This window comes from Etheostoma cragini, chromosome 20 (genome assembly GCF_013103735.1).
Source record: "Etheostoma cragini isolate CJK2018 chromosome 20, CSU_Ecrag_1.0, whole genome shotgun sequence".
NCBI lineage: Eukaryota > Metazoa > Chordata > Actinopteri > Perciformes > Percidae > Etheostoma > Etheostoma cragini.
Window position 1 is genome coordinate 9,196,055 of NC_048426.1, and position 27,613 is coordinate 9,223,667.

Sequence of the window (27,613 nt, forward strand, 5' to 3'; positions counted from 1 at the left end):
GAAGAAACACAGAAGGAAAGAACACATTTCAGGATTTCCTGAATTGTTTATTGGTGAAGGCAGGCCAACATATCGGGAACAAACACTAATGTCCCAAGATACTAATGCACTATTGTGAACTTAAACATTTGTCAGCATATATTTATTTATTTATGGAGAGAGGCTGGTTTTCAGGTCCTCATCTACTAAACAAAATTGATTTCGAAACCAGAAGTGTTATTTTGGTGGTTAACCACCCCTCTTTGCTCCCACTGTTATTCATTACCTATACTATTTAACTGCTTGATTAAAAAAGCAGTGCTTCCTTGTCCCTTTACCCATTCGTGCTGAGGATCAGATACCACCCCCCCCCCCCAAAAAAAAGACCTCTCCTTCTCTTAAAAAAACTTAATGAAAACTAAGATGACTTTTTATCTCCCAAGCAATCATGCAGATCTGTCATTGCATAACACTTGACAACTAAAAGAAGGTCCTGAGAAGAGTTAATTACTTTACCTGAGTGTGTGTGTGTGTGTGTGTGTGTCTGTGTGTGTGTGTGTGTTTGTGAGTGTGTATGTGTGTGTGTGTGTGTCTAAAGAGAGAAAAAGGAGAATTGTATCAAGTGGCAGATATGTATTCCCTCCACTGTGTCCTGTGGCTGCGAACAATAGCCAGTGCTGTTTGTTCTTGCTTACCTGGGGCTTTGGTCTCCAGTGAGTTGGAGCAAGACCCAGCCAGTATCTATTCTCCACGAGCACAGCTCCAGCACAGAGACACATTGTCTGAAGCTTTTTTAATCAAAGACCCTGGGTCAACATTCTGTGCCAGCTGACCTGAACCGTTCCGAGCCTACGTGTGTCTAACACTATCCTCCCCACTGGGGATAAGTCTCAGTGGATAATTGGAGGAGGAAACGCTATACTGCTATCATGAGATGGAGGAAGGATTATACACTAAGGACTTTGACTTTTAAGAGGAGGGGCTAGAGGAATAATGTAATGTTTTCTTCTTTCTACATCCAGCCTACCTGCCTTTTTCTCCCACCTTACCCTTTCACCCCCTGTTTCTGTCTCAGGACCAGGTTACAAGAGAGGGAGGGGAGTAGCTGAGTGATTTTTTTGCCCAATGAAATCCACCTGCTCCTCAAGTATGTTGTATTAGAGAGATTGTCCCAAGCAGATTGCCTACCAGAGCCGACATGGAGCGTCTAGAGAGAAGACTGCCTGTAGCTTTCCTCCTCCTTCTGCCTCTTCTGTATGTCAGCTGTGTCTCCAATAAAAAAACTACAGGTACAAAATAATTTCAATTTAATTTAATTTTCTATTTGTAGATTTTTTAACAGACTTGTCATTAACTCTAACCTAGGTGCCTGTTTCAAATGATGTTTTACATGATTTAGAAAGTGCAGTTAGGGGTGTCAGCATGAAACATGTGTTCTCTTATAGTGCTTCATTTTCACTTAATTTGCAACTCTTTCCCCCTGTTTTGTTCAGTATCCTGGTGTGTGTTGTCGGACGCTGAAGAACAGAAGTGTCTAGATTTGGCCGGGAATGCCACAGCTCAGAATATAAGAGGAAGTTTGCAATGTGTCCGTGGCCTGAACACCAGAGACTGTATAAACAAAATCAAGGTACCTGAAGAAAAAGGGGTGGGAAAGTGGACTGACCATTTTGCCGTATAATAACCACGATTATTTTCACCTTCATTAATTACTCAAATTCAAATACATGTCATGTGAAATGTTTCAGCTGCATGGAACAAACAAAACAAGCAGCTTCTGTATTTGTTGTCAGATTTGTTGTCAGAATTTGGAATAACCGAGCATCCTTTTGTGATTTGACATTAACAAAATAAATGTGTTTTTGGTAGAATGGGACAGCAGATGCTGCCTCCATGTTTGCAGATGACATCTATGCTGCTGGCTTCTGCCACGGCCTCGAGCTGGCTGCAGGAGAGTCCCACAACGGAGTGGGTAAGTCCCAGGTTTGACCTTTACAACAGCTAATAAAGGAAAGCACTGAAGCCTCAGCAGATTAACTAATGTAAGTCACTGAAGATAAAATCCGCAAAAGCTTGCTACAGCCACTTACACGGTGTGTGGACACTATTATTCTTTGTGTCTTGTACCTTTATTAAACATTTTCTTATTTTCCCCCCCATGTTCCCCTGATCTGACAAATTATTCCCACTTGCTGTTTTTTTCTCCCAAATCCTCCTTCCAGATGGTTTTGGCTACTACGTGGTGGCGATGGCACGTCGCTCCTCGTCAGACCTTTCCCTGCTGGAGATGCACGAGCGTAGCTCCTGTCACCCCGGAATACGCACCACAGTGGGGTGGACTGTTCCTATTGGCTACCTGGTCAACACTTCCCAGATCAGCATAGGGGAGCAGTGCAACTTCCCCAAAGGTTAGACAGAGCGGCATGGGAATAGGTGCAGATTGAGGCAGGAAAGGTGAGGGGATGTATAAGTGTGTGTGTGTGTGTGTGTGTGTGTGTGTGTCTGTGTGTGTGTCTGTGTGCCTGTGTGTTTCTGTCTGTGTGTGTGTGTGTGTCTTTCTGTCTTTGTGTGTTGATGTGTGGAAGCTATATGAGAGGTTCAGAGGGCGGAAGGATGAAGTAGTGATGTGGAACGAAGAGTGCAGGCATGAAGGAGACTGAAGGTAAGAGGAGAAGAGTCAGTTAGAGAACAGTGCATCTGTCTCTGTAAATGTGAGTGTGTGTGTCTTTGTGTCTTTGTGTCTGTGTGTCTGTGTGTCTGTGTGTCTGTGTGTGTCCATCTGTGTGTGTTGATGTGCGGAAGCTATATGAGAGGTTCAGAAGGAGGAAGGATGAAGCAGTGATGCGGAACGAGTGTAGGGATAAAGGACACTGGAGGTAAGAGGAGAAGAGTCAGTTAGAGAACAGTGCATATGTCTCTGTAAATGTGAGTGTGCTTGTGTGTGTGTGTTTGTGTGCGTGCGTGTGAGCGTGCGTGTGTGTGGGTGTAACAATGAAGAGAAAGACATACTGGAAGATCGTTGTTTCCTCAAGAGGGGGAGAAGGAAGCAAGATAATGAAGATGAATAGTTTTCTTATTGTTTACAAATCCCATAAAACCCACAATGACTTGATCTTACTAAACAAATACTGCCTTTGTATTTAAATGATGATATATCTTAATCCTCTTTGCCAAAGAGCTCCATTCTTGTTCAGAAACTATTTAAAGGACATTAATGCCAAACCACTGACCAAATGTTGCTTTAACATGAAATACATCAGCACTGTAGTTTATTTTGAGTCTTGCCACCAAATAAGTATTAATCTGCACCCGAAAATGGTCAGCTGAATGTTACAGTAACACAGCAACATTACTCAAGTTTTATTGCAACCCATTCAATCAATTCAATCCAAAATGTGGACACAGAGTTTAAATTGTAATTTCCCCATTGGGGATCAATAAACAGATTTATTAAATACACAATAAACAGAGCTGAGGGCTGCAGGGTAGTGGACCGTTGTTTTTTGACAAAAATAAAAAAGGAAATACATACAGAATAATATAAAATTGTTTTTAAAAAATTGCAACTACCTTACCGTGTAATTTCTAGTCTGGATCATATGTTCTTTATATGACAGTATGTAGGGAAAAAAACATTATTGAAGTGTCAGTTAACACTATAGATACAACACTACAAAATAAAAACATCTTACAAGACAATTACCAATTACTTTAATTAAAAAAAAAAAATCAAACCATAGAGTATTTTCATTATCAATAAAGCTGCCGATTTTGTTTTCAAAATAAAATGTTGCATATTAAATGTGTAAAGTTGCAGTTACAATTTCCTATAGCCAAGGTGCAATCAAAGCCTAAAATATATTCCATATACTATCACATAAACAAAACAAAGCGGCACATCTGCACAAGTTAGAAGCTGAAACTTAAAAACACATTCAAAAATAAATGTGTATATTTTTATTAATCACTTCAACGTTAACTGTAGTTTAACCCTTCTTTTTGAGAGTGCACTTGTAGTGGCTAATTGGAGGAATGGCTTTTTAATTAAAAATGAATTAGCCTGCTTTAACCTTTCCTATACTTCTTCCAACTAATTATTTGTCTTTTTCACCAGCCGTCGGCAATTTCTTCGGTTACAGCTGTGTGCCGGGGGTCAAGGATGCCCAGCACGACCCGAGAGGCAACAACCCCAAGAACCTGTGCGAGGCCTGTATAGGAGACGACAACGACAGACACATCTGTGCCAACAACCACAGAGAGAGGCACTACGGAGAGGCAGGGGCGCTGAGGTACAACACTGACACTGATACCATGGGAAATAATATGCTAATGAGACCCAGAGGTGAAGTAGTTGTTACAACTTCTGCCTTTGTGTACCCTATTTTATATCTAGTACAGCCTGCTGTCTCCATTAAGGCAACATAGTAATTAAAGCAGCCTGCCCTCAATCTTATAGAGCACTTAAAAACAAACAAAGTAGACCAAAGTGCTGTTCAGAAGAATAAATAAGACATATAATAGAAACTCACACTGGCATAAAATACAAATTAAGAGACATAAAACATGAGAAAACAGCTGTCAAAGGCCAAGGAGAAGAAGTGGGTTTATAATAAGGGATTTAAAAGCAGCGGGTGAAAAGGCCTGTCTAATGGGCAGAGGCTGATGGGTCCACAGTTTAGGAGCTGCCACAGTAAAGGCACGGCCCCCTTTGAGCTTACGCTTCGTTGTGGGATACAGAGCAGTTGATCTGTTAAGTTGCTGAGCTAATCAGTTTTAGGTTAAAAAGCTAACATCGTGATGATAGTAATAACACGTTGACGAATGAGTGACCTGAGTGAGTGTTTTAGTTAGAAAACGTAAAATATTACCTAACATTCATTAAATTGCAAACAGAACTCCATTGCAAACACAACTTTTTAATGTGACTTTCACTCAATGCCTGCATGTGAAATGATTTGATTCACACACACATATATATATATATATATATATATATATATATATATATATATATATATATATATATATATATATATATATATATATATATATATATATATATATATATATATATATAAATAAATATATCTATTACCGAGTGTTATTCTGCTCAGTGATGTAGTGAGATGTAAATAAGAAATTTATGTCATTAAATCTTGAAGTGTAACAATTGAGGAAAATGTATTCATGGTCTCCAGAGTCATGCTGTTACAAAAACACAAGAGTGCTGATTTCCACCTTATTCATCTATTTATAGATGAAATATGTCTGATTATTTGATTATTCGTTTGGTTCATGTTTTTCTTTCAGGTGTGTGGCAGAGAACCTCGGGGACGTGGCCTTTGTTAAACACACAACAATCTTTGAAAATGTGGACGGTGAGTGCTAATGTGCATTTTAGAGACTGCACCACTGGTTATATAATGACATAATTTTAGAATTTGAATGTATGATGAGGTTATTTGGGGCCAGCAGAGAGAGAGAGAGTGCTAGTCTGTGTCAAGACACAGGATGTCAGTGTTTCACAATTTTCTTTTACATTGTGTGAAATCCAAAATAAAAGGAATAGATTGCACAGTTTACATGGTACATGATGTGTGTTTGTCAGACAGAGATCAACAAACAGACAGATAGATAACAGTGAGAAACAGATATCAATACAGGCAGTCGTTCAAACATTTTGTCCAGCTAGAAAATGCCCTAATTCTTTGTTTGCCGCATCTGCTCCTCCGCTTTGGGCAACATCCAAAATTAATGGTGATCATTATCCCAGTCACGCTACACAGACTCTGCTGGTGGAAGAAGCAGTTTAACGCTGGCTCCACAAACACTGTAAAATTAGCTGTTTAACAAAGCATGCTTTCTCATATGGTTCAGAAATGTCCCGAGTCAGACCAATTAACGGCAAAAACACACGAGGTTTGTGCTGTTGTCTAGAAAGGGAGAAGGTTGCTTCAAGGTGGTCCATCTTTTGCCTTTATTTGTATGGCTAACTATTATTTTGTGTGCTTTTGAAATTCTTAGGTGGCCAACAAAATGACTCAAAATTAAAATGTGAAATATTCTCAATAAAAAGTTTACATTCTCATCACAAGCAGATTTAATAAGATGTATTGTAGCTAGCAAGTGTAATTTGGAATATTGTGTTGTTTCTCCTTTACACCTTCTCTCCTCTGCTGCATAGGTAAGAACCAGGAGTCCTGGGCCCTGGATCTGGAGCTGGAGGACCTGAAGCTGCTGTGCCCAGATGGAACCGAGGCGGGTCTGGATGAGTTTGACCGATGCCACCTGGCAGCTGTCCCCACTAACGCTGTGGTGGTCCGCATGGAGGACAAGTGTCGTGTCTGGAAGTACCTGGAACGTTTACAGGTGGGTGTGGACCAAAATTGCATCAGCCGTGTGTGAGCGTGTGTGCGTGTTATTCTCCAGACATACGTGTTTATTCCTGTCTCATACCTCTGTGGTGTTTGGTTTATGGACCAGCACAACTCAGAGCAACGGTATCTGCTGAACTGTCAACTTTCTTCTTTACTGAGTGTGTGTGGGAGAGGCCAGATGACTGATACGTCCTATTCTGATCCCCTGGCTACACGCTCACACAAACCAAGAAAAACACAAACACATGTACACAGAGCATGCCAACGCACTACCATGCCCTTACACATTAAGCCCTATCACGCAGCTTCTCTCTCCTTCAGAATGCGTTTGGCAATGCCACGGAGGGCTTCCGTCTGTTCAGCTCAGCAGGCTACGGCGAATCCGATCTGCTCTTCAACGATGCCACCCACCACTTGCAGAGGGTTGTGGGTAGCTACACCTCTTGGCTGGGCCCTACCTACACCACCATGCTGCAAGCCTTTGAGTGTGAGGGTAAGAGTGATGGTATCTTTTTGCTTATGTGTAAATGTGTGTTTCTGTGGATTTGCTGATGAAGCGAGTGGCTACAGGAGTGTGTTTTCCTTTGTGTTTGTCTTTGTATCCACTACAGCTGTTCTCATTATTGTGCTTTACCACCAACAGGCTTCTGCTGATGGAGCAGGAGGAAGACATCCACCGTGTCACTGTCCACCTCCTACCTATGTCTCAGTCCTCCCTTTCTGCGTCTCCTTGTTGCTATCTGTGTCCTTCTGCCACTCCATCTTGCCATCTCTCATTTTCTTTGCTTTGCGTTTGTTTTCTCCCTGCATTTCCCCACCCATTTTCTATATCACCATGCCCCCACTCCTCCTCCAACCTAGTGCTTCACTTGACACATGCTGTCTCTTTTTTTAAAGAGGGGTTTGATGCATTTTTTTAGTGTAGATACCCCATAACCATCATCTCGCCCAATATTGATTTACACATACAAAAACTCTACAAAACACTCAAGAAATTGTGTCCTTCTTGTTGCATTAGCCTAAGTGTCAGTATCACCCATACCCCCCCCCCCCTCCTCCCACAGGGTCTGTCTCTGGCACTGAACAACTGGGTGCTATTAACTTTGAGCTTAGAGGTCTCAATTACTGTACGTGTATGTGTGGATGTAAGTATAGACTTTTATTCCCACAGCCATTATTGCCCTAATTGGCAGTCTGGCATATCATACTGTTTGTGTGTAAGTGAGAAAAAGTGTGTGTCTGTAAGTTTATGTGTTAGTGTGTTGATAGGATTGCTGCTTTCCCATGGCTTGTATAGGCTTAGGACCTTGGCTCACTGCTTTCTCACGTCTGGTATGGTGGAACGGACTCTGCCAGCTCACAGTGTATTGTTACACCATACAGTAAGGAGAACCTGGATTAGGGCTTGGGCTGCCTCCAGTTACCCAAGTGAGTCTCTCTCTCTCTTTTTTTTTTATAGCTTCAATAATTTTCTCATCTGTTCTCATCAAAAAATATTTGCATCAACCAAAACTTCCAAAATGGGCTCTCCAGTATCAACTGTGTCAGTCCTGCTTCAACAAATAAAGGAATGTAGTATTTGGAATAAATTTTTTTTCCCAAGTTATCATTTATACTTTAAGATTCCAATGGCAAGACGTTGATATTGACAGAGGTTCCTAACAGAAAGATGTCCAAGACATGGTGTTACAAGCAGAAATTAGTCAGTGCAGTGTGTAATATTATCAAAGAATTTTCACAAAGAAGAGTCTTACTGAATACTACACTGTGAAGAAATGGTGATTGTGAGATATTCAAGGAAGGGTAATTAAAGAATCACAGTTCACATCAGCATGTTGATCTACAGAATAGTGTACTGTAAACTGTACAGACTGCTCTGGGCTTAAGTTGAGTCTATATCTTTATTACCTTCACGTTTTGCACCACAGAGGTTCGGCAATACACTGATAAACCGGATGAAGTTCTCCTCGCCAAACTGTATTTTTTGGCCTCATTGTACTGAAAGACATCCACCGAGTTAGAACTAATACAACAGATGCTGGCGCTTTTGCAGGACTCTGTTTTGCAGGACTCTGTTTTGCAGAAGAAACCCAATGTTTACTTTTTTAAATAAAATCCTGTCATAATTCATCATCATTACATTACATTACAGTACATTACATGTTGGCTCCTGATGGCAAAAAAACTCAAAAAAAAAAAAAAGATACCACAATTATTGAGAGACGCAATGTTTTTCACCTCATTTGCGGAGGGTGAAAGGCACATCTGTTGTACTAATTCAACTTTGGTTTGTACCATTGGTGTTGTTTCTGCTATTTTTTATTTTGACAGGCTTCAATTTATGTAAAGACTCATCATGGCTTGAGTGTGTACTGTTGCAAACCTTCTCTTTTTTTCAACCAATTAAATGAACGATGATAAAGAAGTAATCCTCTCTAGTCCTTTTACGAGCTGACTTCTAATTATCTTGAAACAGCTACATGATATCTGTGTGGAAATGAATTATGCTTGATAACTCTCGGTCCGTCTCACACTCCCTTTTCTTGCTCTCGGTCTCGGTCTTTCTGTCTCTCACACACATAATATTCCCTCAGATATAGGCTGTATGCTGGAAGGAGAGAGCGAGGCGAGGAAGAGGAATTAGGACGGAGAGAAGTAGAAAAAAAAGGAAGGTCACACACACAAAGACCTGCATACAGAGACTCAGTTGCTCACTCAGGTGGAGAGAGGCACCTCCCAGGTAGACAGGTGAATAAGGGACACCAAATCTTCATAGGTGGTCCCCACAAAGAGACAGACCTCTACTGAGCATGCACCAAATGGCCCTGCTGGAACTGCTTCACCTCATTGACAACATTAATCCTTTAGAGGAAGTCTGTGGCTGTGACGGAGGAGTACCATTTAGCAGCAAGCAGATACTGTAGATAAAACTGCATTGCAGCAGAGTGCTGCAATCACTCTCAATCCTCAGCTCTCTTGCTGGCCATTTTGCTGTAATGCATAAATAAAAACAACTAATGTGGCCCTTAGTACAGCCTTCTCAACCATGAGTAGTTTGTAAGAGAGGAAAGTGTGCCGATATACCACTGGTGGAAATTAACTAATAATTCAATACATTTGCACTCATGTAATCAGCATAAAAACAGATCACAGAAGTGAAATAAGATAAAGTCTGGAAGATCAAAAAACCATAGACTTCCACCCAGTTGATAGTACTGTAATAACCTAATCTAAATGAACTTGCAAAATAATAATAATAATAACAAAATAAACATATATGTTGAACTAAAAACTTTGATGTATTTTAATTGTACGCACCTCAACCTTTCTACTGCACTGCAGCTGTGCATTTAGAGTAAGTAAGTAAGTAAGTAAGCAAGCAAAATGTTTGCTACCGGTACCGTAAATATTGACACTTTACGCCATTCAACTTCTACTTCTCGTACTTTTTCAAAATAAAATATTATACATTTTCCATTTATCTGACATAGATTGTTAGCCTACTATTCACTTAAGCAATTTTTCATGCCAAGTAAATGATCAACTTGCAAAATATGACTCAATGCTTTAGATTTAAGTAGTTAAAATTGTCTCCACATTGAAAGATTACACAAGTAAAATGCTGCTCATAATTTAATGCACCACTGATAACAATCTAATTATTATAGTATAATGCTGTTCTGCATAAAGTCCTTAAACGTTGATACTTTCGGTATTTTATTCTTAATGCAGGCCTTTATTTGTAATGGGGTATTATTTAGTTGAGTGTTGCTTAAGTAAAGGATCTGAGCACTTCACTATTGACTAAAATAGTCTAGTGGTAGAATGTACCGTAATACAACACTCTGAAATGGCCCATTTTAAATATAGAGCACTTTTGTAGCCTACATCTTGCTGCAAATACTTGATCATTAACCCTTAAAGGTCCCATGGCACAAAAATGTCACTTTATGAGTTTCTTTTAACATTAATTTAAGTTCCCTCAGCCTGCCCATGGTCCCCCAGTGGTTAAAAAGGGCGATAGGTATGAACCAAGCCATGGGTATGCTGCTCTGCCTTTGAGAAAATGAAAACTCAGGTGGGCCGATCTGGAATCTTGACCCTTATGACCTCATGAGGGGCAAGGTTACCTCCCCTTTCTCTGCTTTGCCTGCCCAGAGAATTTGGCCCTATGATGAAAGAGAGACATCATGGCTTTCAAACGAGACAAGTGGCAGTTGGTCAAGGCTTCCGTCCTATGGCCTCCATCTTGCCCCCCCCCCCCCCCCCCCCCCCCCCCCCCCCCCCCCCCCCCCCCCCCCCACCGTATCTTCTCTTCAAAAGCTACAGACTCAGAAATGGTACATCCTAAGGACAGCTCATTGTGGGACTGGCTCTAGTGGTTGTAATTCTGCACCAAGGTGGAATTTTGGGAAAGAGACTTTAGATATGGTATAAGAGGTATTGAATACTTATCCCGGTCCTTGTTGATGTCAACATGTCTACATACAAAAGTGTGTAAGGATGCATGTTTGCTGGGAAGATTTGTGTTTGAATCCGTGCAGGCGTGTTATCACACGTGTTTGTGGGTGTCTTTATCTCCGCTGATGCGGGTGATGGCACAGGAATGGAGACAATTTGACCGGAGGTTGCGAGGCGAGAGCGGCAGAGAACAGAGGGATGACAGTGATGGAGGGGGAGAAGAGAGAAGAGTGACAGGTAATCCATCAGAGGCGTTACTGTCATTATTCAATTACCACCCATCCTTAGCACTCCCGATAACCCCGACACACACACACACACACACACACACACACACACACACACACACACACACACACTGTTGCATTGCATTGAAGTTGCATTGAAAAAGTGGATCCACTTACACAAGGTGGGTTTGTGCTGTGTTGGTGGGGAGGTGAGTCAGGGCATGGGGCTTGGCACTGCTTCTTTATATGCTTTTAGTGCATCAGACCCTTGAATCTCAACTCCATCTTCTCTCATGTCCTCTACTCCCCCCTCACCTCTCTCATCCTTCACTTTTTCTCCTCCTCATCTCTACTCCCCTGTTGCCACTTCTTCTACCCTTTCCCTCCATCTCTACTTCCCACCTTGTCCACCTTTCCCTCTCATCCTTTTCCCTCTCATCCCCCTCCTCTTCTTCCCCATCTACACAGCTCATTCCGTCTCCTGAGCCCAGAGCCGATAAGGAACATGGAGTATGATTAGACACCAGTGACACCAGGCTTATCGCTCTGCTCCCATAATGCTCCCCAGATCACTTACAGTACACAACAAAAGCAGCGCAGCGCAGCACACACACACACACACACACACACACACACACAAACACACACACGATCAGCAAGTCTCACAACACTGGCTATCATTTCTTAATATCTTTTTGTGTTCGGTTTGTGTGACGGCACATGTTGTCTCCATATTGGTGCAAGAGCTGGGTGAAAAATGACCGTGAGCAGCAAATTGTTTGAGTGTGAAGCGCAGGGAGGAGGATGTTTATGCATTACAGTTTGTGCAGGTGAGAGTGAGTGTGACATGAGGGTTCATAGCTCAGTGGCTTCCACTGGAGGAGAGAGTTTGAGGCACCAATCACTAGATGGCACTGTCTCCTCAGCAGTGTGCACTACATCCATCAAGCCTTTTCCAATTTAACAGCTGTAATGCAACAGGGTGATCCAAACAGCACACGCACTGAGGCTCCTCTCTCACCATCACAACTCTGTTTGTTTCTGCATCCTGCGCCTCCCTCCTGTTTTCTCATTCACACCCCCCCTCACTCTCTTATTTCTCCTCTTTTCTCATGTATACTCCTCTTTCATGTCTTCCCCTCTCCTCACCCTATCCCGTTTTTCCCCCTCTTTTGATTTATCCTCTCCTTTTTTTCCGACTCTCCTCACCTCATCCCGTCCTTCCTCCTCTGTTGATCTCACCTCTCCTTTTTCTTTTCTATTATCCTTAACTCAATCTTTCTCCCCTTTCCCTCTTGTCCTGTCCACTACTTTTTCTTTCTGTCTTTATTTATTTCCTCTCTACTCTTTACTTTGTCTCCTTATGTCCCCTGTCTCCATCTCTCGTGTCCTTTGTTTGTCTCCACCTCCCAATCTATTCCCAATCTAATCCCCTTCTTGTCTCCACCTATCTCTCCCTTCTTGACCTTTATCTCCTCTCCTCTCTCCTACTTTTACCCCATTTTCTACTTTTCTGTTAGTTTTCTCATTAATCTCCTCTCATCCATACCGCGTTCCCTTCTCCCTTTCTTCCCTACTCTCATCTCTCAATTATATCTTTTACATTCTTTCTCTCCGTCTCTTTTTCCTGTCCTCGTGTCCTCTCATTTCTTCCTCTGTTCTCATTTCTCTTTTACCTTGTGTTTCTCTTCTTTATTCCTCTTTCTCCTCTCCTTTCTTCTTCTTGTCTACACCTGTTTTCTAATTTCTTCTCCTTTTTCTTTTTCCTCCTCTCCTGTCCTCTCCTCTCCTCTCCTCTCCTCTTCTCCATGAGGCAGTGGCTCTGTAATGTTGATAGGACATGCTCTCATTAATAACCTACACTCTGAGAGTCTTTGCTAGTGAAGCGTGAATCTCTCATTCGTTTGGGGACAAACAGAGGGTGTTTCACGAGCGTGTGTATGTGTGTGTCCGCGCGTGCGCTCTCGCAAGTGCGTGTTTGCTAAAGACAGAAAGAAGACAGACAAAACCAGAAAAAACACGACGGGTTGAGGCAATGTAGAAAAGCATGTTTCCTCACGTTGTTTAGTGGTGCTGGATCAGCTGGCAGACTGCTGGTCCAATATGTTTTATTTGTGTGTACTGTAGGTGGGCGCGTGGATCAGTTGCAAAAGTCCTTGAGTCTGACCCTGTTAGGGAACCTTGCCTTTGGGCATCCCATAGCCCAGTGCTCATTACTGCTGTAGGCACACTCGCACAAATGTACACACACCTATTTACACACAAACTTACATTGCGCACGCTACAAAGCCATCGTCTCGCGTGCCAATACCCACTTCTAGTTAGAGGGAGATGGCAGGTGCAGGTGTGTATGTGTGAGCTATGTTGCCAATGTACACTATGTTATAAGGTCTTGGTAAAACAGTCATTTGTGAGCAGTGCTTTCTGAACCTCATTAAGAAAAAGGTTATTTTAAGTGTCACACATAAACGTGAAAGTTATACAAGGTAATGGCTGCACTCAGGCAATTAGCAGCGATGTGGAGTGGGGGGGATAGTTAGAGAGTGTGTGTAAATCAACACAAGTATAACAAGGATGTGTGTAGGTGTGTTTGAGTGCAGCACATGTGTGCGCGTGTGTTAGATTTATGCTTCGTGTGCCACCTCTATCTGTTCCCGTGCTCCATAACGAGCCGACAGGTGTACGAGCCAGCAGGCTGGACACTGACTGAAGCATTACTAATGCTCACACATTTTCTCTCTCTCTCTCTCTCTCTCACACACACACACACACACACACACACACACACAGGGATAATGTATTGTACAATAAGTGTCGTCTAACCTCAGCAGTACACTCAGCTTTGGCAGAGGCAGAAACAGAGAGGAGGGGGGATAAGAGAGGGTGATTAAATAGTCTAGTTAGTCCACAGAGTGGTTGAGAACATTAAGAGCTTGGCCATTCATCAGTATAACACACATACAAACACACACACACACACACACACACACACACACTACAAATACATGCACCCACTCATATTGATTGCACAAGTTAAAAATGTCTCTGCTTGGTGAGCCAGTGGACTCTCACAGGAAAACAAAACACATATTCCCAAAAATTGCCTTATGCACGCACACACACACACACACACACACACACACACACACACACACAGATTAATTTTCCATCACTTACCCGTCCTGTCATAAGTGTGAGCACTGGCTCATTAAAACTCTTCCAACTCCCTCCCACACCTCACCACCCGTCTCCCTCCCTCTCATAAACGGACAGGGCTCCTCACTGCTTCAGAGGTGGTGATATAAAGGGAGAAAAATAACTGAGCCATAGAGGATAAGGAGGTAATGCAGGTGGGCTGTCAAACAAGAGAAGATGGGGATGGAAAAAACTGGTGGCTTGTCAAAGAATAAGCAGACAAAATGAGGAATGAGCAGGGAGGATTTCTACAAAAAAAAGATGAAGAATGAGCAGATGGGGGAAAAGACAAACAGTCAGGAAAAGGGAGGATAAGCGGTTTGGATGAACAAAACAGAAATAGAGAGGACGGAGAGGTGGAATTAAAAAGGTTGAAGAGGAAACCAAAAAATGATTGACAAGGACAAACAAGGGAGAAGAAGAGAGAGACGAATATGGAGGAAATACAAGAACAGTCTAAAAGGTGGAAATGAGGAAAAAGTAAAGAAAACAAGATGGTGGATAAAAGATTAATTGGGGTTAAGAAGAAAGACATAAAGAAATGATGTGTAGGGAGCAAAATGAGGCATTTAGTTGTCGATTAGTAAATGGGATGAACTGGGAGGTAAAGGAGAAGAGACAAGGACATTATCAGAGAGGAAACAGGGAGGGAGGGAGGGAGGTGAAGAGAAGAGCAGCAATTTCTCCTTCTGCTCCCAGTAATTCCCATAAACGAAGTCCCTTGTTATCACTGTTTAGTTTTAATCTTCAGCCTTATAGTCTTTTTCATTATCAGGATAATGCCACTTATTGCCTCTTCATCGCCAGGAATATTGTGATGGATGTGTTCCAATCAACCCCGGCATTAATATGATTAGCGTGGACATTAGCACAATCAGTCAGCACGCCGCTGATAATAACTCATTATTGTTGTGATTTAGTCCCAACGCCACGACAGCTGGAGCTGCGTTTGAGGACCATTAGTTACAGGGAGATGGAGTGAGGGAGGGGGGAATGGAAGAAAAGTGCCCGGGAAGGAAATGGTAGAGGAGAAAGTAACAGAAGAAGGGAAGCTAGGAAGGAAGAGAAAGGTGGAGAAAAATGAGAGTGAAAGTGAGAGCGAGGCATGGAAAACAAATTAAGGCTGCATTCATAAGCGTGTTTGGATTCAATTTCTTAAGTGTTTACTGCTTTGATTTAGTTCATTGCAGCAGGTGAAAATAATGAGATTCAAACTCAGGTGGCTCCGACTTACTGCAACAAGGCGCCTGAAAATGCAGGTGCCGGTCTTTCTATAGAGAATGAATGGGGGGGAACCCACTGGGGGTTTTCATGGTTAACAGAGTGCTCAAACCATTCAGACCCCTCGTACCCCACAGTATATGCCTTGCATTTGCATTTGCATTTGTTTCTCCACTCATTTATTCATGTTTTTCCATTAATTTGTCATCCATCTGTACATCTCACAGTCAGCATTTAATTATGCTTCAAAGGGTAGGATGACAAAAATAATCAAGGAAATACTTTGCTAATGCACACACACTATCTCTTTGTGTGTTTTTCATTGACATGAGCACCAGGAAGGGTAAATTGTAGAAAAAAGTCTGTCGTGCTTTGCTTTCTGTAAATCACAAGAACTTGGATTTGTTTCGACTCCCCTGCATCGCCTATAATCTTCAACCTTGCATGATGGCTGAAAAGCAAAACTGCTCAATAAAGCTGAAGTATTAGTGACTCCTGTTAACAAGCCCTAGTTTACTTTACTTCGTTGTGCAGTGTTAACATGAAGGGACCAATTGCAGAAATGCAACAAAGTTAACTTTTAGATATGTCTATAACAAAGAATACACACCTTTAGCATGCCTGTGGCCTTAGATAATCTCTGCCAAATTGGTTGGCAAAAACAAAAGTAAATGTTTTTTCACAACATCTATGGATTTTGTTTGTGTGTGTGTGTGTGCGCGCGCAAGAAGAATGTAGCTCAGCATGAACAGAGCCCAAAAGAACTACACCCAAAATCTTCTGCTCTCCCCCATAGCATTGCAGCACCCTGCTGTGAGATACAGCCCTAAACCAGCTGCGATCGTACGTCTCTGCTGAAACCTGGGAGTGAGTTGCATGTGAAAACTGGGACAGAACAAAAAACAGGGTAGAAAGTATCTCACACAACTAGCATTAATATTATATTAGACCACATCACCAAAGGACCAGATCAGTGTTGCTCATACTCACACTCGCCTACGTCTATTACACAGTAAGTGGAGCACTCCTTATGAATATTACACACCTCTCTGTGTTAAAAGCTTTCTATCTGCGTGACATTGCTGGCAAGCTGCTCCACAGCTGTCAAACCGGTGTTGGAGAGTGAGAGAGAGGGTCTGGAGCTGTAGGGTGTAAGCCTGAGTGTGTGTGTGTGTGTGTGTGTGTGTGTGTGAACGTGAGTGTGTGTGTGTGTTGGTTTCGGGATGCATCCTGTCTTTGTCGCACGGCTGTAGGGAACCAGTATGACCACGTAGAGTTACAGAAAAAGAGTATCCTCCTCTCTCTGTGTGTGTGTGTGTGTGTGTGTGTGTGTGTGTGTGTGTGTGTGTGTGAGTGTGTGTGTGTGTGTGTGTGTGTGTGTGTGCGTGCATGCAAGCGTGCGTGCGTGCATGCGTGCATGCATGAAACAGAAAAGCCATCTTACTGTAACATGTTTATGAATAGTGATTATTAAGTCATTACTCTGTCCCATATTGACGATGTTTGCAAATGTGTAAAACAGCATGTCAGCTGTTTGTCGGGAGATATCATAAACGGAGAAAGCAGTAATCCAGAATGTGCATATATCAGTTCTGTTGACCAAAAATTACTTTTATTTTCCCATTCGGTTTCAAAAGGCAACTTTATTTATGCCTTGATTATGTTTTATTTGTTTTTGTGTGTTACATTAATGTACAAATCACAGGGTTCCCTAAAGGAATTGTTCAACATTCATATGTATGTTTCCTTTCTTCCTTGCTGAGAGTTAGATGAGAAAATGAATACCATCACAGACATAAGAGTGGTACCAACCTTTTCATCTCATGGCAAGAAGGCAAAAAAGGAATTTCCCCTAAACTAACTAAACAAAACCTAAACTATTTTTTCATATAAAGTATATAAAATATGCAGTACATATATCTGACTTGGTAAATGTGCTGATTAACATCTTTTCTCAATTATAGTGATAGAAAACACAATTAAATACTTAATTAAAGTAGGTATTAATATTAAAGGTCAACAGGACAAGATTTGCACACACACACACCGCACACAAACGTACACACACCGCACACGCACACACACACACACACACAAACACACAACTCTGGCTATAGCCCCAACCAAGTATACCTTTTAACCTTAAAATCAGCTTTTCACTAATGAGGTCTTGAGCTCATAGACTATTCACCCAGTTGTTCTACTCTTGCTGAGACCAAATGTCCCCACATGCCTGTAAAAAAAAACATTTTTATTATCACACTCTCTGCTCCTCACCTCTCCTTGGCACCTCTCCTCTGAGGCCTCTGAAGGCAGCTGGCTGTGAGAGCAGGTCTCTGCTCTATTAAAACCAGACCTCATCTCATCTGCCATCTATTCCACTGTAAATACACTCTGTATGTTTGCACCGTGCTCTGCTCTCCTTGAATGCCTCGACCCGCCGTCCTCTCTGCACTGGCAGCGAGGTATATATTAGGTTTTTCAAGGCCGGGTATCCTTGAACTATTATAAAGTGCCTTTTTAGTGCTTCCTGTGCAGTTATTCAGCAGCTCAGTTCACTGAATGAAAATGTGACCATAAAGGACATTTGGCACTTCTTTTTTTTTATTAACAGAAGGGGACTTATTAAAGAAACAAAAAAATAATTTACTGTTAAATTGCCTCTCACTACAAAATAATGGTTAACCTGAATTGTAAAATTACAACTCCAGCACCATGAGTCTTCTAATATTTAAGATTTTACAGAATAATTTTCCATTTTTACTGAAGTGTATTGGGCACATTTTACATTTTCTGCAGACGTTCAAATACCCAAAGATACAAAGGATGAATCATCTTCACAGTAAGTAAAAGTCTGATTTAGGAAAAATACACAAGAAGTGCTGTATGCTTTTCATCACAGCAGGTATTTACGATGTGCTGTTGGAGGTATCCACATTGGTCTGCATCAAAACACATGCGGGATAAATGAAAATAGGAAATAGGATGCATTTAAAAACTAAACAAAAAAATTATAATCAAGGGTTTTTATAAAAAGTATTCACTTATTCCTTGCCCAATGGCCACTCCATTACAGTTTTTACTCCATTACTCAATTTTTTTACATAAAACTGCTTACACACAAATTCTTTACAAGTCACACAATTTTTGAAACCTCTAACTCAAAGAGCAAAGAGCACACCTAATATCACACAAAATATCTGAAACCATAAGCTTTTTCTCAGCCTGTCACTCAGTTTTCAATTGCATAAAAATGAGTAAATCATTCAAAACACTACACCCAATTCTCCACATAATACACAAAAATTGTGGAAGTGACTTGCTTTCCTTTTTCAAACACGACCAATCATAGTGTTACTTTGCATTGGTGTTTTACACTGTACTTTTCAACCCTCAGCAGGTGACTTTCACAGAAGTAAATTCACTCTAGTACTCTAGAAATGTAGATGTAAGCCTATTAAAGACCAAAAAGCTTTATAATTAGAACAACCGTGTGTACATGGTAAATCCCAAAATGTACTATTCAAAAAAAGTGTTTGCCATTTGATGAAAATGCTTCATATTGAGATGTGTTCATGGCACTTTGAATGCAGTGTTTCATTTTGCATTCTTTGTGGGCAGTTTTGGGAATTGTGAAAATTAGAAATTCTGAGGTGCTCAGTCCCAGAAACTCAGATTCCTCCACAGAAGAAACCAAAAGGAACCTTCATAATTATTTGGATTTGTAATATTTAGTTTAATCAGTTAAAATAATCAATAACGATGTCCATCCTGCCAGGAGTACACTCCAGATTGTCTTATCCGCCGACTTAAATGAGGATTTTCTCAGATTCAGTGCTGTTCTTTGTCAGTCTCAGATCTGAAGACACTGGAAAAAAATTCTTTTTTAAGAGTATAAATAATGTGTTTAAATATATACAGTACATGTATTTTTTAAATTTTATATTATAAAATTGTATTATGTCTCTGGAATTATTTATGTATTATGTGTTGTGTGTATAGTGCTGTCATTTTATACATTTTACTGTTTATTGAGATACCAACCAACAAACAGATGGATAAACAGGAATGAAAAACCTCTTTAGGTGTTTTAAAAGCTACACAAAAATTACGCAAAAAATGTACATTCTTCTCATTAATATGAAACATATAGAGTGAGGTGGATCATGCTGCCATAGAAGTTTTGTATACTCATGCCGACGGGAACTAGGGTTTTTTAATATTGATAATAACCTACTCCTTTTCATTAACATCAAATGTAACTTGATTTTAAAATTTGGTTGAGAAGAGATAAACACATAATTTGATCAGAATGAATCTGCCAATTTTGCCAAGAGCAAAGTGTCTGACGCTAATTCATGAAGCTAGTTGTTGAAACTTTCCCGGCGGGTCAACAATGCAGAATTTAGCCTATAACATGGCACGAAAGCGCATTTTGGATTTCTTCATGAATCACTCACAGGCTAAAAAGCCTGATAGACCTGGGGCAGAAAACCCAGCAACTGTACAAAACAAGTACCAGCAGCACCCTACACCTGTCACACCCATAGCAACCTGGCTAGCAACAGACAACGAGGCAGATAACCTTTGATTTCATTTCATTTAATTCAGTTTATGTGTTTTATACCCTTGTATTTTGTGGCTCAGTGGTTGAGCTTGTAGTAGGCCTATTCTGTGCCATCTTCATAGCTTTGTGCTTATTTCCTGCATTACCCGTGCCTAGTTTCGCCCTGTCTGGGATTTTGGATTTCATTCTTGTTTTTGTTTTGCTGCTTGTAGATTGTGTGATGGATGCAGTGTGGTGGTTGACCTTTGGTGGTTGAAGATGTCAGTGTCGAAAGTTTTTCAGCACCCCCAACTCAAAATATGTTCCCGCGGCCATGTGTAAACTACATTATGTAATAAGTGTTTGTGTATATTTCAATTTAGGAAAACATCACTCAGAAATGCCACATTTAGGTTGTTTGCAGTCATAAAGCAAAAGTGAGAGCCACAAACAGCTTTCAAAACATCTGTTAAGTGTTACTCACTAATAAGAGGTTCCCAGTGGTTGGAAAGCACTCATTTTACAAACAGGTGTTCACAGGAGGGAGAGGGGCTGGATATTTATTTAAGAACATTCTGTTAGCTTTGCCAAATGAAAAGAAAAGAAAACCTTCTGTTTTAAAAAATGAACAAAAGCGTTCAATAGGTATTGCCAGAACTTATTTTTTATAGTCATTCACACAAAGTTAAAATGAAACACTTTTTATCCATGGTAGGATGATCAATAAGCATTTTCAAGTAAATGGTGGTATCAGACATTAGTTTCTTCTTAATGTTCTCCATCAGCTGAACAAAGTACAACATTGTGTTGAATTGAAGGGGAGAGTGCTTCAGAGAGTTTGAGACTAATCGGATTTTAGTAGGAGGCATAAATCCCAGAGGTCTCCGGTCGTTTCTGGACTCATTCCCTGCAGTTTTAAAGGTTAAGAGCCCTCTATAAATAAGCAAGACACCACATTAAGTTTCTGATCAAGATCAGGATACATGAGACCCTTGAGCGCTGTGGGAATGTGTCATGTTGCATAAATTCCATGACTTAATTGACAGCGATTACTCCCTAATTAGTCTGCAGAGACAAAAGAGGCGTGATGAGGGTGAACCATTTCTGTCAGTTTTAACACAACGGTGCCGCCGTGACGCTCCGAGGTGCAACCTACTTGTTTTAGAGAGTGAACCATTTGTTTTCTGTGTGACTGCATGGAAACTACACAAAACACATAGCAATTTCACGTGTACTTCTTAAAGCCACTGCTGTATGTGTAGACATTGTGTGTCATTATTGTGTCTTTCAAAAGCTTATAAAAATAAATAAATGCTTATATAAGCAAAGAATTTGCAAAGCAATACCAGAGAAAAACAATTTTTCAAACAATTCAGAGTAGAGGAACGGGCGGTAACCAGCATGCATTCCCACAATGTTCTCTTTGATACTCACCCTGGGGTTAACAGAATCACACATTTTCAAACTAAAAGACTGTTTCCTGTTATTTTTGTAACTCTGGGTATTGGCTGTTGGTTATGATAACATTTTCCGAAAAAAAAACCTCACTGCTGAGATCAGGGGACGAGGCAACATTGCTCTGGAGTCTCAGCAGGGTAAGTGGATGATAAACAAACCATCTGTTTTACTTGGGAGAGGAAATGAAGGCAAATGTTAGAACCATTGCCCAATCTGCCATTCTGCATAAAGAACAGATTTTTTTTATGGGAATTTTATAATTTAACAGCTTTTTTCTCCTCTTGGGGGCGAAAGGAAACTAGATGTGAACACAACACTGACATATTCATTTTTAAATTCATATTCTAAGGTTAACATGTTAGCGCACAATTGTTTTATTTACACATCAGGATGATACAGAGAAAGATTAGCATACATTTGAAGTTCCTTGCCAATTGGTTCTGGGCAGACCGAATAGGAAACAGCTGCAGGCTCCTAAAACTTGACTGCCCTGCCTTAAAAATTGACTTTATAAGTTGCATGTAAAATCAGCAATTACTATCCATATTTACATTTTATTGTCAGGTGATGCTGCCCTCAAGTAGCTGTAATTATGGTGGGAGCAAAGCAGGAAGAATGAGGGTGCCAAATTGCACATAAGGACATGATTTGGGGTGAAAGATGGGTCTCAATTTGCATCACGTGTAACCAGAGAAAAATACCGTAACAAATGTGCTGATTTGAACCCAAACCACAATGTTTTTCTCAACTTAACCAAGTAGTGTTGTTGCTTAAACCTAACCACGATCAAACCGTGACGATAATGTTTGGGTATGAAGATGAGGAAACGCCCACACAATAATATAATAAAAGATAATCAAGCTACATTATCATGTGGTTTGGACGACAGACTGGGAAAAGTTGACACTTGAGAGATTGTTGTGCCATTTCTTCCTCATAAAAGCCTGTAATGTTTGGGGGCTGCAACTCTCCCAAATGTTGTTTTGAGCACAATGTCTTAGGTTCATATTTAAACTTTGAAAACACACAGTGTAGGCTGTGTGACAGATTTATTTGTAGGCACTTAGACAAACTCTTTCTGTATCTCAAAAATACTTACACACACAAACACACACGCACACGAACACATTTTATCTATCTCTCTGGTGGTGCTGTCTTTGGGGTGAATCTGTATCTGTTCCCCGCAGCGCTACATGAGCTGCATCACCTTGCCTGCACTGACACATGGTCAATGGTCTACTCTGTAACATGCAACACACACTGAAGCCTTTACACTTGTTCTGATAGACAGTCAGCCTCAGAGACCAAAAATCTATACAAAGAAGTGAGGGAGAGAGAAAAAAGAGAATGCCCTTAAATTCAGTGTAGGCCACTGTGCGCACACACGCACACACACACACAGACACACACACACAGATGTATGAACTCAAAAGGATGATGATTATTATTACCTCTCTCCTTGTGGAGGTTTGTGATGACCTTCCTTGTCCGTCCCCCAGTGTGCTGCCGCGGCGGCTGGGGCTGCTGGACTGAACTAGCCAGAGGGCACGCAGGGCCCGTAGAGGCCCCGTGATGAATGGACCATGCTTATTTATGGGGGAAAATCTTCACTTTGGGGTGTGTTTGGATTGTTGTGTGTCCAGTTAATATGAGTGTGTGTGTGTGTGTGTGTGTGTGTGTGTGTGTGTGTGTGTGTGTGTGTGTGTGAGACTAATATGCAGGTAAAAAGTAAGTGTTTGAGGTGAAGGGGGGAGAATGTCGGGCAGTGATTTTGAAATGTGCTCTAATCTTCACTTCGCTTCTGGGCAGGATAAGGCCAAAGTTTGTGTGTGCGTGTGCGTGTGTGTGTGTGTGTGTGTGTGTGTGTGTGTGTGTGTGTGTGTGTGTGTAACTCGGGGTTTTAAAGGCCAGAGGGTAGTCTAACCTTGGCAGAGAATAGGTTGGAATCCAGCCAGCCTCCTCTTCACCTTAATCCCCAAGCCTATATATCCTTCACCAAACCCTGCTGAGACGATGGCATATTTCACTTTATGACCCGATCATATTTCTGATAAATCTTCCCCATTACACCTCAAAAGAGCTCACTGAATATCGCCCTGATGAGTCTTCAGAGCCGGGCAGTTGGCAACACTGCCCCAGTGCACCTGTTGATGGCACTATTGAGCTTCTGTGTCCTGCCCTGCTAGAACCAGTCATCAACAGTCGGATAAAGGCAGTAACACCAACCTAAGCCCCCTCATACCAGATTCCTGCATCCCCTGCCTCCATCCACCCTCCCCCGGAGCTCTGATGGATGTGTTTGCCTGCAAAACTACTTACAAAACACTTAACAATAATAATGTTGTTATTTCTCATTCACTATTCTGCAGAGCTTCCATTTAGTCACTCTAGCAGAAGCAGAAGGTAAATGACAAAAACCCACACTTGTCACAAAATGTCATATAACTAATACAAATGGTGAAAACATGCAAAACAATGACTGCATTTATTCTAATGGAAGCTGTGGGTGCTGTTCCTGCAACGAAAAACTTTGGCACTGCTGGATTTGGAGAGTACAGCTAAAGAATGGCTGAAAAGGAGAAGCAGAAACATAGAAAAGAGCAAGCTACAGCTAAAGGGCAAAAGACAGTAATTTGCCTTTTTACCCCTTCATCCATCCATACAAGGCAAATTCCTACGTCTACTTTGTTTTTATACTCTATCTATTCTTCCTTTTCCTTGTTCAGCATGCACAATATTGAACATGTATGCTTTGCTGGGTTAAAATGAAGAAAAAGTTTCACTCTACTAGCACAAAGTGCATCTGTTCTTATCATAGCCATGGGTGTTTTGATCCCAACCACACCAAATGAGCTTATCTCATTATTCAAAATTATGCTGTGTTAGTGAGTATCAGAAGAATGTTTTGTCTGGTGCAATTATATAGATCCGCCCTGGCAGTGGGCGCGTATGCATTATTAATTTCTCCATATTACAGTTTTCTGTTGGGGTAACCAACAAGTTCTGCTGCAGAGAGGAAATCAAATCTGACAAATGTCTTGTTTGTCACTGAGGCGAGCTTTCAACACTGACTAATTAAAGATGGAAGCAGAGAGGCAGGCTTTTTTTTTTTCTTCAATTTTCCACTTGCCTTAACCCTTACCCTGACCCTACCTCTAACCTCCACCCTGTCCAATGCCATGGACAAAGAGAACATATTTCATGTGTTCAATCATTGTCACTGACGTTATGGCCATTGGCTGGGCTGTCAGGCGTGACTACAGGATATACTGGCTAACCCCGGGTCCCTGCAAACACAACGACAGCACCTCCTCAGCCTCCCACGGTGATGGCTGCCTGGGAAATAAAAAGTACAGCCTCCCTGTGATCATTCCAGGAGCTATCCTGCCTAACTGCTCTGGGCTTTATGGCTCCGCTGCTTCTGATGATTCACACTCTCTCGTATAGTGCAAGCACAGCTACACGGACAGACACAGATTCATGGGTGCACAAACACACACACACACACACACACACACACACACACACACACACACAGACGTACACAGACATACAGTGTACATGTGCATGTGCACGTGCACGCACACCAGTGAGGCTCATACACAGATAAGTTGGCAAACAAGGCACATTCTTCCTCACACAGGGAAGCACAAATACCCACACAAGGCACAAGCACACACACACTTGAGGAAAATACAATGGTACAAGGCTCATACCGTACACTGGTACATCGAAACAAAACACAATCCTGCAAAAACACTCACACATTTGTACTTCTATACCTATGAGGACACCGCATTCCCAAACCCTAACCATAAAGGATAATCCCACTTTATTACAACCTGGTTCTTGCTTGTGTGGTTTTGCCAACCAGTAATATTAATAATATTAAAAGAAATGTAAGGTAATTGCTGAAAACACACAGTTTTTTTTCTTGCGCAGAGAGGAATTACTTCACACATTTTGTGTAGGCTCACTTTTAGTTTTCCCTCTAAATCAGGTTATTGAATTGTCAGATTGTTAACATCATGTCTGATTGTCTGAACACTTGTGTCTCTTGCCCCATCGCAATTAGTTGTAGTAATGTCGCCGTTTCCCCTATTTCATATATTGTTCTGGTGAGTGTATTGTTATCAGCACCAATAGAAATGATGGACACAGCCATTAAAATGACACCCACATTGCCATAAACTGGAGTTATGTTTTAATAATTTAGAGTTTAACCTTAAACTTAATTGAGTATTCAGACAGGACGGGAGGTAAGGACAAAATTACACGAGTATTTGCTGCAAATTGACACAAGGTGTTGAAAATGTTTCGGGGTAAAATGTGCACTTATCTCTGGCTTTGTGAATCTTCTTCATAAAAATAAGGAGAGGGAAAGGGAAAGAGGCTGGAGGGAAATAACCGGCTGTCAAATTTGCATGAATGATGCGAGGCGAAAATGTGCTTAGCTGTCTGTCTGAACACACTTTAAAAGAAATAACTCTCAAAAAGCCATTTGACAATGTGAGAAATGTCCAAAATGCCCCCACTTTCCAAAAATTGTTGAAAATTGGTCAAAGCACACAAGCACACACACACACACGCACACAAACACACACACACACACACACAGGCCTCTTTCACAGTCAGTGCTGGATAATTCCTCTGTCCCTTCGTCTGCACAGATAACAATGTCCGACCACCAGTCTGACACCGTATTTTAGTTGCCTAGGTAACCTCACGACGACTCCAAGACCTCATTAAAATCAGTCAGGATGGAATAAAAGAAACAGATGTAACAAAATCCCTCTTAACCTTTACCAACCCGCCCCCCCACCCTTCCTCTAATTCCCTCGTCCTCTCATCCTCTGTCTCCCCAGACTGCTATTCAAATCCACCTGTACCTCTTCACCTTCATCAACCTGCACATTTTTCTCTCTATTTCCTTTGCACTGACCGACCGTTATTGCTTCTCCCCTAATTTCTTTGTCTCGCTAATCCCTCGGCGCTGTACCCTCTTCTCCCTTGTCCGGTCCTGTTGCTCCCTTCGCTCACACTCTCTCTAATTCAGCTTGCGGCCATCTCTCTGCACCCTTTTCATCCCCTCCTTTTCCCTTCATCTCTATCCCTGTCTATCAACCCCAGCTATGACATTTTATCCCTCTCATCCTCTTCTCCATCCCTCTCTCTCTCTCTCTCTGAGCAGCCCCCCCCCCAGCCATTTCCCTTTGAATGCAGATGTGAGCCACTGCATAAATAGCAGCTGTATATTTTCACTGAAGCTCCCCTGATTGAAGTCCAGCCATGACCAGTGCATTGCTTATCCCTTGCATCCCTTATCTCATCCTCGTGGCTGTATTTGAACAGTATCCTTCACTTCGGTGTCTTACTGTGGATGCAAATGATGGATGCATCATGATCTGCAACATCAAAGTTGTGTTGTTTTATTTATACATCTAAATGATCTGGCTGCCCTTGGCATATGTCCGTAGAGACTGCAGTGGTGTCTGAGAGCGGCGCCGACACCGCCCTGCCCCGGCCACTGTCACACTGATGTATGGCAACAAATTACAGCGATAAAAGCCTGACACTGCTACTGTTACCATCCACTCAAATGCGCTTAATGCAGAGTGGGAGAGAGGGAGAAAGAGAGTGCGTGTGATGCATGGCACCCTCACTTGTGTTTGTTATTTTGAGTTACGGACTGTTCAGTTGTCGCCATCCCTTCGGGAGGCCACTAAGAGGTAAATTGGATGTATATACAACTGTCAAAGTGTAGGTACAGTTTGTGTGTGCGTCTGGTGGGATAATAGGATAGCTGCTTAAGTGAACTTTCTCTATCACTCCGTGTCTTACTACTGACAATGTCAGTGAACAGCGTTTTGTCAGATGTTGCCGCTTTGAGCTATATGTAATTCTCAGCGCGATGACAGCAACAACTGAGATGACTTTGAAGCGACGGAAGAGATAGGATGGAAAGGGAAAAGAGAGTTATGAGGAAGAGAGATGACAGGAAGAGAGCATGATGGGGGAAAATGGAGGACAGGAAAGAAAGGACAGGCAGAGAGGGATTCGCACAGGAAAAGATGGAGGGTTGGGGAAAAGAGGGAGGGGGGAAACCAGATAAATCAGGAAAAAAAAAGGAAAGTAAGCAAAAGAAAGAC

The 27,613-nt window shown here is 41.6% G+C and overlaps 1 protein-coding gene across 1 annotated transcript; it reads left to right on the plus strand.

The window, feature by feature from the left end:
• Nucleotides 1-951: 951 nt before the first annotated feature.
• Nucleotides 952-8,168, plus strand: otomp (otolith matrix protein). The gene is made up of 9 exons (XM_034858521.1): nt 952-1,268; nt 1,473-1,609; nt 1,849-1,951; nt 2,202-2,387; nt 4,094-4,268; nt 5,290-5,357; nt 6,164-6,348; nt 6,678-6,849; nt 7,000-8,168. The coding sequence occupies exons 1-9, from the start codon at nt 1,178-1,180 to the stop codon at nt 7,008-7,010; spliced, it is 1,128 nt and encodes a 375-aa protein (XP_034714412.1). The 5' UTR covers nt 952-1,177; the 3' UTR covers nt 7,011-8,168.
• Nucleotides 8,169-27,613: the final 19,445 nt, after the last annotated feature.